This window comes from Photinus pyralis, unplaced genomic scaffold (genome assembly GCF_008802855.1).
Source record: "Photinus pyralis isolate 1611_PpyrPB1 unplaced genomic scaffold, Ppyr1.3 Ppyr1.4_LG4, whole genome shotgun sequence".
Lineage (NCBI taxonomy): Eukaryota > Metazoa > Arthropoda > Insecta > Coleoptera > Lampyridae > Photinus > Photinus pyralis.
This window is the reverse complement of record NW_022170511.1, coordinates 18,321,237-18,333,094: the sequence shown is the minus strand read 5'-3', so window position 1 is coordinate 18,333,094 and position 11,858 is coordinate 18,321,237. Positions and strand designations below refer to the sequence as shown.

Below are 11,858 nucleotides of genomic sequence, written 5' to 3'. Positions count from 1 at the left end.
AAAAGTACAGTTAATCTAACACAAATTAAAATCGAAATGATACAATTCTTCAAATTTTTCAAAAAAACTATTTGAATTCTTGCTTCTTCGAATTCGTCCGATTTTAGAAATTCTACAAATTCTGTGGGTTGTTGGTTTTTCAGATTTCAGATCTATCGAGTTCTTTGGAATATTAGGGTGCTTCCGTTTGTTCGAATTTTGCTGATCTTCAGATTCATCAGATTTTTAACATTCTTTGAGTGCTCTTTCCAATTGAAATTCTTTCGGATTATTTCGGTTAATCGCGCAATCCTAAATTTTCATTCTTGTTATCAAATTCTTTGATTTCTTTAGTCTCTTTGAACCTTCCAGATTGTTGCAGTTTTTCTGATTCTTTAAAATCTTTCATTTCTCGAACAGTTCGATTCTTCAATTTGTTAGAATTCTTCGTATTCTTCACATATCTTTCAGATTCTTGATATACGTTTGATTCCTCATTTTCCGTTGGTTTTTATGATTTTTAATATGCGATTTTTTTAAGTTCTTCTGTTCTTAAAATTCTTCTAATTCTTAAGATTTTTCGAAAACGTTACATTACTGTTCAGACAAATTTTTAACATATTTTTGAATTCTTTTGGTTTTTCCAGTGTTTCCGATTTTTCAAATTATTTACATTTTTATAGTGTTTTGGATTCATTCGTTTCTTCCAACTTCCGTCAAATTTTTCCATATCTATCAAAGAGGTTCGTATGATCTCTCATATTCATTAGATCCCTCACACCCTTCAAATTCATTCCCTTGTTCACCCATTTGGAAAATGCAGTCGGAGTGACACTCCGTTCTCAAGATATTCGCCCTTCCCGCACCGCACCCGTGCCTTTGTAAGCGGTCACGTATTTATAATTTTGTCCATTCTTCAAAATGAGCTTCTTTGCCCGAATCAAGACGCGCCTACATAGCGACAGACCAAAATAGATTTTCCCAAACAGAATTGAGAAATCTCGTTCTGTGCTCTCGAGAAATCGTCGTAATTATTTCCTTACAGACAGAAAATGGCATTTCCGCCTAAAGGGTATCGTCATGTAACAAACCTAAAAATAAGAACATCGGTACATGATACTCAATAACCCTTAACATCTTTAGGAAATAATAATAACATACTTGGCTTTCCCAAATTGAGGAACATTCGTATTATATACATCCCGAATAATAGAATGAATCAACCACCACATTATCTTCAAGTCGGATCGAACAGGATTTACCGCATTTTATCGTGTAATTTCCTCATCATTATAGTTTGCCCTGTAGCGTGTATATTGTATCAGATATGTTACACGCTCCAATTTCTCAAACTGTGAAAATTACCGAATATCCAATTCGGAGAGCCGTATTAAATCTTAAATTGACATTCCTTAAGAAATGCCATATTTAATTCCTTTACATATAAGTGGATCTAACGCAAACGCATCCCTAATTCCAAATTGAATTCCCAGAGGAAGCGAAAGCCCCATCATAATAATGACTGCGAAAGTAATCCTCATTAATAAGTAAAATCTGCTCGTACATATTTTCTAAATACAAAAGAGCTTAACCAGATCTACGGAATAAGTATTTATATTGCATTAACTAAAACGGAATCAAGAGATTACTGTGAGTTAAATTTCTATTTGCTATCCCTTTACAGATGATTCGTCAAAAAGTAGGTAAAGGTTGTTTGCCTGAACAAACAAGGGGCTACTCTGTCACTCTATCGCGAATAAAATTAATTAGAACAAGATTGCACGTAAATCTCTCCAAATTAAATTTAGCAAAAATTGTTTACACACGTGGTGATACAAACCCTAACCTTACTTACGCTGAAAGAGCTTTTTGTTATAACAAATTCAACGCTTTTTTGAGTAGCTACCTCTTTTCTAACTTACCACTTATTTAAACATTAAGGCAATAATAAATGTTCTAATTTTATAAAAAAATTCAACACCTTAAAACTAGAATATTGTTGTGTACGCAAAATAATGACGGCACATCATGTATATGAGCATATTTCAATTTATTAAATAAATCCGGGGGGTTATTTACGAATAAACACAAGGTTGGTTTGTTTTACTTGAATTTATCTTTTGGTATTAGTTTTCCGTTTTAAAAATGTGGTGCATAGATTTTCGTTTTAATTTTATCGATTTTGCAATTTATTCCATTTAGGTACTAGGGGATCGACTAATTTGCGATAAGGAGTTTTATTAGTATGAGCATATTTCAATTTATTAAATAAATCCGGGGGGTTATTTACGAATAAACACAAGGTTGGTTTGTTTTACTTGAATTTATCTTTTGGTATTAGTTTTCCGTTTTAAAAATGTGGTGCATAGATTTTCGTTTTAATTTTATCGATTTTGCAATTTATTCAATTTAGGTACTAGGGGATCGACTAATTTGCGATAAGGAGTTTTATTAGTAATTAGCGCACGTGTTTTATCGCTGTTAAGCAATAATCTGTTGATTTGAAGATTATTGAGGAAGGAGTGTATTTGATGGAGGAAGTGGTGTTTGTTACGCGAGTTCCGCGACGGTAAAAGCGCGTGTAAATTTATTTATCCTATACTTATCTCGGGCAGTCAGCCCTATTTGTTTTGTTGAAGACGCAGTTCGTCGGTTTCGAAGAAAAGTGTGCAAAAGAAATTAAGCAATCTTAATAAAAGATTTAAGTTATCGTGAAGTGAAGAGGTTTGTGGAAAGATTTTAAAACGGTCTGTCTGTGTTTAGAAAAAGTTAGTTCGGGTGTGAGTAAACAAACCAATTATCTGCTTAGTGCAATCTTTCCAAAAGGTTGGTCTATCATTAAAAGTTAAAAGTTTCAACCGTCCGAGCAGACACCGAAAATTTCTCATCTCATTTATCAACATCCAGTTTAATTTTTAAAAAAAAGTGTTTTTGTGTCTTTGATAAGTGCTCCTAAATATCGCAAATCTTTTACGACCAGATTATTGGGATTACTAAAGAAAAAAAATGTAAGTCATTCTAGATTTGTTTAATTTTTTATCGATCATCTGCGTGCGGCGTATTATATCCAAACAAGCTTTGTAAGCTTTTCTTTCTTTTAAGGATTGTTTCATGTGTTTCGGAATAATTTTTTGTCATTGTCGAACAAATAATTGTGTGTTTACTCGAATCCTTTGTGCGAGCCAGATAGAGCTTTCATGTCAGATTTTTTATATTGGTGCTCAAGATTTATTTCAGGTGTTGGACAAAATTTGTGTAACAAATCATTTGGAATTGTCGGAAGTTGATCGATGCCACTGAGTTTCAAACTGAGAAATTTTAAGTCAGTATTTGGATTTTTCTTTATAGCAAGCAAAGAGAGATTATAAAATTCTAATATAATAGTAGGGGAGCTAACACGAAATCCACTGAACGAGAATGATCAAAATTTTAACCGATGGTGTTCCATTTTGCCCTATCAGAGTATGCTAAAATCGATCGTCTGCCGCCTCAGGTCATACGACTTAAGGCGCTGCAGGTACTTCTTGTGGTACCAATTCTGAAAGGTTGTTTTTCGAAAAAATAAGTTATATACCAAATGAAAACGTTGATAATAGCTCTTAAAAAAATATTTAGAAAAATCCCGCGCATTTGGTAACTCCGTAAAAAAACAATTCTTAGTCGGTTTTTCACGAACTTTCTACGGATATAACTAGGTTACGGTGGGACGAATGAAGCTGATTTTTTTTACAGACTCATGATAGGTACTACTAATGACTTAACGGTGTTTCGTTTTTAAATTTTGTCTCTAATTACAAGATTATCTTATTAGCTTAACATTATAAGATATCTTATAATTAGAGAAAAAATTTAAAAAAGAAACACTCTCATAGTCATTGGCTGTACCTACCATTAGTCTGTAAAAAAAATCAGCTTCATTCTTCCAACGGTAACCTAGTTATATCCGTACAAAGTTCGTGAAAAACCGACTAAGAATTGTTTTTTTACGGAGTTATCAAATGTGCGCGATTTTTTTAAATGTTTTTTTAAGAGCTATTATCAACGTTTTCATTTAGTGTATAACTTATTTTCTCGAAAAACAACCTTTCAGAATTGGTACCACAAGAAGTACCCGGAGCGCCTTAAGTCGTATGACCTGAGGCGGCAGACGATCGATTTTAGCATACTCTGATAGGGCAAAATGGAACTCCATCGGTTAAAATTTTGATCATTCTCGTTCAGTGGATTTCGTGCTAGCTCCCCTACTATATAAGTTTCAATCTTGATTTATTTTGAGCTAGCAGGTGTTTTGTGCGTTGCGTAGTGACCTCATGTTATTGCCCAAATGAATACAGCAATATATGTTGTATAGGAAGTGGATGAAACTCAATATTTACACAGACTGCTTTTAAACAAGGGCAAACTCACAAGCGATTTTGGTTATTTTTAGCTCACTCCAAGCGCAAACGTGCTCCGCGTCGCACGAAAGAAGCGTTCACTATTATTGTTTTTTTTTCACTTTCGAATTTGATTGTTGAATTCTTTGACCGTCGGAATCAAACTTTTGATTCATTCGCTGGATAAGACCTGCTCGTACTGTTAGGTTTCTTTATTCGCTTCTACGCACTAATTTGACCGCACGCTTGTGTTACGAGAAAAAGCTTGTGATACTGAATATTCACTGTCGACGAATTTAACTATTCGCGATTTATGATCATGGAATTAATAAAAATTGTTCCTCGTCCCTAGGAAAAAAAAACAAAATTCCGTTCCAGAGTTGTGCACGTTTACAAGACCTTTCCGACGACACCATTTTGAAAACAATAGAAGAACTGTAGAAGAACATTTATGTTCTTCCAATTTCACATATATTTCCTCATTCGTAATGGTTTAGCATTCTTAAGTTGGTAAAACTGAAAACCCTGATCCATTTCAGAAGTGGAAACGTACACAGTCTAAACCTGAACGCCCTGGAGAAGAAGAAAGTTGTAGATAGGGATACATTTTGCCTTTCCCGTATCAACCACCTTATACATACTCGACTTTGATTTAATCCGCCCTTTTTCGTACTGACAGTTTGTGCGGTTTTTGAAATTCGATTTTTTACAGCATTTTGGTTTGAGCTGTATGACAGTTCGACGCTAATTAACTTATGACTTGAGCTCTCCCACGGCACAATGCAAATTAAAATTTCCGCTCTCTTAGAACCAATTAGCACTACAAATAACAAAAGTGACAGTTCTCAGGCTGCGTAACTCCCTTATCAACGACCGGATATGATCCAGCAATACTGCCACGTATTTCTAGTGAAATCTATCATATCGCTCGCAAGGTTGGCGCTACCTAATTCTCTCATGCAATTAAACAACTAGTGACTCATCCGGTAACCACTGACTTAAAAAACAGAGAGTAACAGCATTTTGGAGAAACCTGCCCTCTAATGAAACCACTTTGTATACCGTTACTCTGCATGTAAGTGTGCGCATGCGTAATGATTTTTTCGCGTCTTTTAGTCTGCGCATGTACAGTCTGTTTTTTAAGAAGTACCTTTCCTTAAATTTAAAAAAAATACCCCTACAAATTAGAAAATTTGATCTGCGCATAATAAATAATGGTTTTAAGTAATAACCACTACTTCTTTCTATCATAGCGTTTACCGTTTCCACAATCAAATTGGAGTTTAAAAAAGTACAATGCACGGCAAAAGTTTAAAATGTGAGGAGTGAAAAAAATAGATTTTTTGCTATAATTTCTTCGTAAGTGCATGCCTCGGTCCCATAGCGAAACAAATACCGAAAAAAATAGCGCTCTACCTATCGTTTTTCCAAAAGTGCTCCACAGTTCGAAAAATTCGCTTTTTTTGCAAATTGCGATTTTAGGGGGTTTTAGGTGAGCCCTTGGGCAACCATGGCGCCCTAATCCTCCGCGTGCAAAACTCACCCACTCACACACTTGCGCAATTTGCCAACTTCGAAGGCGAATTTGTCGAGTTTTAGGGCTCTTTTCCAAAACGGAGATGAAAATAGGTCCTGGTGCCATCACTTTTGAAGGCCGTTGATAAAAAAAAACGAATGTAACTTTAGCCCGGCCCTAATTATTTTTTGTTTTTGTTTGTTGGTACTATCCCAAAAGCGAATGTCCTTAAAAAAACCTAATGTAACTTCAGGCTAGTGAATCTTGCACTAATTAACGCGATTATCGCTCTTCCTGGTTACCACCACAATCTCTTCTGATTATTGTAGCGCAGTCTAACGCTTAATCTAATTCGGAACGCGCACCCTACGCTTTAGAAGCCAAAGACCGAATCTTAGCGCCTTCAGAACTTAGCGCTGAATGTCCTCTAGGACATTCCACTGGATGCGGCCCTACTTTTTCCAAGTTTCCAACACACTCCCATAATGGCGACTAATAGGTTATAGCGCCCATCTTTACTTGTTTAGTCAATGAACTTCATCCTTCCTGACCAGTTCTACTTTTTAAAAAGACATTAGGAATAAACCTCTGGAGCCAACTCAACGGTTCCATCGCATCAGAAACAGATATCTATAACCCATTAACTCCACCTAATATGCCGCCAGACAGGCGCTAACAGCTTTCTCACGCAATTAATCGCTCACAGCTAAACCTGGTAACCATTATTTTACAAAACATACAGCAACAAATTTATTGAGAAACAAATGACTTAAAAACTAAACAAAATTTTGAGAAATCAGCCCTGCATAGCCCTTAAAAGCTCACAGCCCTAAAGAAACTGAACTCTAACCACTTAATTTTGAGGACACGACCATTAAAATCGTTTTAACTACCAAAATGTAATAAAAATGGCGCCTACACCCAATTTTTCTATATAAAATCAAGACATTTAAACGCTCTAGCGGGCTCCCGTTACAGGTTGCATTTTGCCAAAATGAGAATAACACGTTCTTATAAAAGGCAGGAAGAAATGCGGGTTTTTTGGTCAGAATTCGAGTTTACGTAATACAAATTAAGGTCGACAAAAAATCGTGTTTCTTAAAAGAAAGACTGCAAACTGCATATTATATTATCCTAACCAAAGATTAAAGAGCTTTTTGCTCACTTAAATAATAAGAAGATGTGGAAGAATGCGAACGCACACCGTAAAAAAGATCCTAAAAGTGTAAAGTGACATTTTTGTTTATTTTAATCTGTTGTGTTTGATGAACATTCAATTTGTTTCGAAGTAGATTAAATTTAGCTTGACAAAGTTAAGGTTTCACTTTAAATTGAATTTTTCTGTAATTGTTTTAAAACAAAATTGTTACGCGTGTTCACGAACACCGGAATTTTTGAGTTTCATGTTAGCTAGAACAAAGCCGAGTGATTATGTATTTGTAAAATAAAATTTTTTTAAAGAATCTAAATTTTGTGTTAAAACATAGTTATTTTTGCCTTTTGAAGTCATTTTCAGCGACGAATAACGGGGCACCAGTTTCATTTATTTTGGTAAGTCACCGTTCTGAAATTTTCCGTAACATTTTTGCCCTTTTAAGAATGGATGGCAATATTTTCAATTGCTTGTAAGAAAATTCCTAAATATTTCTTGATTGTAATGCAATGATTATTTCCATGGCTGACTAAGTAAATATTGTATGAAATTGAAATGTGAATATCCCAGTTACCGAAGCATCCATGGTTAAAATTGCAAAGAAATGTCCATAAATAAGAAAATTGGCATTGCGCAATCTACGCATGCGCACATTTGATTTTTAGAATATGCGATGTGTTTGCCTTTACTAGAAGCATCCGTGATTGAAATTTCAACAAAATATATTATACAACTTATAGGATTTTTAATTAATGAAATATCTTTGTGTTTGTTGGCGCGTGCAATCAGTGATTTTTTGAAAAAATAATAGATTTTTCAAAAAAAGGATAAGTTTTTGTACCTATCTGTGTATATTTCTGTTAGCAATTCGTATTGTTAATTCATTTGTGAAAGTTCAGATTTGATATATTGGGTTTCGTTTATTTATTAAGGATACCTTCTAACCGAAAAAAAACTGTTTATTTTCGTAGAAAAAGTTCTAGTTTAGATATGATAATTTCGCGTAGAATTTGCGTACGTGACTAAACGGGCGTCCCGTGGGGAAATTTTCATTGGTTTATCGAGTTGCCAGGCGTGGATACTTGGAAAAGAAATTTTGTTTCAATACGGGAGTCGGAGTAAGATCGAGGCCTTTTATCAATTGTGAGGCCGGGGTGCTGACCGTTTAAAAGAGTTTTTTTTTCGCCAACTTCGAGACCGAGTTGCGGTCCTTTGAAAATTGAGAAGATGCGCCGTTCTTCGGTTAAACAACTCCACTTGATTCGTCTAAGAGAAATCAGCACGTGGTAATCAAGTTGGAGTTAAAGTAAAGAGCATGGGATAGCAGTTTTCATTGAAGTTATCGTCCACGGTAAACAGACAACCATCGATTCATCATCGTGGGTTTAATTCAGATCTGAATACCATCAATGTTTCTGCATCCTGTCCAAAGTCGAGACTTAAGAAGAGCGTTTCGGTTAAGTGCGTTGTTTCTTTTCGCAATTAGTATTTTGATGAACTTAACTGGCTGCCAATTGATTCTGTCTACATTGAAATAACTTTATAACAATATCTAAGAATAATTAATTCCTTACATTACGACTGCTTTAAAAATTGTATGAGAGCTGCATGTGGTATTCTCTTACGTCGTTGATATAGCATCCCACTTAGCAAGTCCTGACAACTGTACGCCACAATCAGCACGTATGACATAGGTCACCGTAGGTACAATGAATTTTGACGCAATTAAAAACCTACATGGAATGAAGAGATGAATATTCCCATCATGAAAATTAATGCAGAAGCCGGTCACCCCAATTTGTTAGAATATTTAACAAAATCATTAAAATTGGAAGCAAACTGCAAACCTATACCCAATGTAACCCTTCTTTATACTACACCTCTACGTCTACCGTTGAGCGTTAAACCTTTCAAAATACAAAATTCATGCGTGTGCGATAAAACGTTTACGGCTGAAAGTTTTTCCTGTAACACAAATAAAATATTTATTTGCAAATCTCGAAGCGGGCCCACCGAAGCCATATAACTTTCCTTTCAAGTGCCATAAACCATCCTTCCACCTAATCCTATAAGACGTTGAGAGCGAAACTCCGCCGTTAAATTGCGAAAAAGGCTTCCAGCAATAGTAAAATGCGACTTCTTTCTTTTTCCAGGCTGAAAATCGCGCGCTCAGATTAAAGGAGAGTGCGACAATGGCTCAATACGCCGACGATACAGGACAAGGTCCCGCCTTACCTTTGGCGCTGCAAAGCTTCGAAAGCACAGACGGGCGAGTCACCTGGAACTACTTCGACGAGTCCGCTTATATATCAAACGGCGGTCTCAAGGCTGGCGAGGATCCCTACGTTCGCAATCGCTTTAATCAGGAAGCGAGCGACAACCTGCCGAGCAATAGAGATGTTCCCGATACCAGAAACGCGATGTAAGTCGATTTTTTTCCATTGATTAAAACTTTTTAGCGGCGAAAGACTTAAATTTTAATTAAACAAGGGAATGAAGTGTATTTTTTGTAACTTAGTATTTTACAATTTCCGCTCATGATTTATTGATTGAGTACGTTATGGTTTATTGGGTTTCTTACCGGAGCGCTCCGTGCAAACTTCCGCGCTCACGTCATTCAATAATGATTGATGATGAAGTGAGGAAGTCTGGTAATTGTTTTAGTCGTGAAATGCCTTTAATAAATACTCTTGGAAGATGAAGGCGCAAGTTCCCGATTACACAGACTTCGGTCGCTTAAAATTCAGCTCAAACAACACATTTCTATGCAACTGGTTTGCAATAATCGTCGAGCTTTACAACTTTGAATCCCGCACTTACGCGACTGGCCAATAGAAGTGAAGGGAATGACTTTATTTGTTGAGCAAAGCCTAAGTTCTCCTGATACTTTATTGCGGGAAACAATTCCGTAGGGACCCTTTGATACAAACATTATTCCGTAGACTTAACAGCAAAATGTCGACTCCAGTTGAAGGTGCATGAGTAAGTGATGATTAGTAAAGCTCTTCGTGACCCAAAGCAATTAGTATATCACTAAATTATTAACTGCACGATTAATTAGCTAGAGGATTTGTAAGGGTGAGTCGGTAAATAATTAAACGGGGACCCATTATGGCCGTGAAACCAATTATGGAAATGCGACAAATCTACTGGAAACTCGACCTTAGAGTAATTCATCGGTGTCTACGTGACGTATTCGTCATCTTACGTATTTAGCTCTATGTAAGTGAAGACCACTATTTCAAGCAATGACAATTGCTTAAATAATCCACCCTCGCCCTTACACTTACTACAGAACCATAGGCCATTCTTGTCGGTTGGGCTTGGAATTGCGCATTTAAATCTTCTTCATTCATCATGAAATTATTTCCAGATGTCCCTAATCTTCCTTAATTAATTAATTAATTAATTAATCCCCTTCGTAGTTTCACTGTAGTTACGGTCTCGGATAGAAAAAAAACATAAGAAGTGACACTAAAAAATGGTAAGAGATCAAAATGATCCTTCTTTGCTAGGGTATCAAAAAATGCAAAATATGCCCTGTACATTTTTGCATTTTTTAGACCATTTTCATTGACTAAGACTGTAAAAAGATGACAAAAAAATCCCATTATTAGAGAATATTTTATATAATGCTAATTTTTAGTTAAAATTTGATTTTTGAGATTAGTGCCCGTGATCCCGATCGTTGAACTGAAACGGAAAGAGGGCTGGTCTGGTACCTAAATTGAGTTTACACATTTTCAAAAAAATTTGTTTGAATTCGTTAATTTCACGTTGCAATATCTTCAGGTATCAAATTTTGTTAAGATCAGAGATTCTTGCACACAGTTTGAGATTTAAGCGAACTTATCTTAGGATAGGAATTTTGGAAAAAAATACCCCAGAGCTTAGTTAACGCACTTAGGTATGTACGAGTATTATTGTCAATTACAAACATCAGTTGGTGCTTTTAGCACAATGTAGAGGTTGTTTTTTAGTTAACAGAGCCAGACATACTTTAGTTCACGTTCGCTATAAAGAGGTACTTGTGTAAATTTTCCTATGCTGAACAAAATACAAATTCGAAAGAAATGACCGTTTTATTCTAAAGCAACCACCCGTTCCAGTACCCCCTCCGGTTTTTAAAATGAAGAGAATCTGAGCGGAGAATAAAAAACAAACTAATCTAACCTAAAAAGCCGTAAACCAATTCAAAAAGAATATACCATAAAGTATCTGCATTTCTATTAACTTCACTTCCTTTATCTTCTTTGATCTTTACTTTTTGTTGTTCATATCTGGCAAGGAAAGCGATTCTTCTTGATTCTGCAAATGTTCTCACTTCAAAATAGCAATTCTGTCTTCTGCTTTCTTTTCCAGTGTTAAAGTTTACTTTTGCGCTCTGAGGATTATCTTCTCGAGCATCTTTTTGTTGAATGCTTCCACTCTCTCCAAATCCTATTTTCTTTAGTTTGCTCTCCTACCTCCTCCAAACGTTCTTTCTTTTGCTTCATCATGTTCAATTTCTTCCTTAACTTGTTTTCAGTTTTCAATCAAATTACTTACATTTCCTTCTTTCTTTAATTTTTATTTGTCTTATATCTAATTCTTTTTATCTTCTTCGATTGTTTTCGTGTCCTGTTTTCTTTTAATTTGTGGGAAATAATTTCTGGTTGATAAAATTTCTAAATTCTTCGTACCTTTCAAGGGACTAGTGGTCCCCGTCTTCGTAGTTTTCCCTATGTGGAAAGCCGTATTCTCCTCTTCCCTTTTCATAGTTCCTATTCTGTTCATAAGGTCCTCTTTCTCTCAATTATTATAACCCCCTTCAATTCACATGATCGGTTCTCTC

At 35.6% G+C, this 11,858-nt stretch overlaps 1 protein-coding gene across 1 annotated transcript in view; it reads left to right on the top strand.

Annotated features, from left to right (window-relative positions):
- The first annotated feature begins 9,157 nt into the window (after positions 1-9,157).
- Positions 9,158-11,858, top strand: part of LOC116168735 (polypeptide N-acetylgalactosaminyltransferase 2-like) — a 41,398-nt gene continuing 38,697 nt past the window's right edge. Inside the window, exon 1 of the mRNA XM_031484699.1 lies at positions 9,158-9,446. Coding sequence (XP_031340559.1) covers positions 9,217-9,446 — 230 coding nt within the window. The 5' untranslated portion in view covers positions 9,158-9,216. The remainder of the gene's footprint in view (positions 9,447-11,858) is intronic.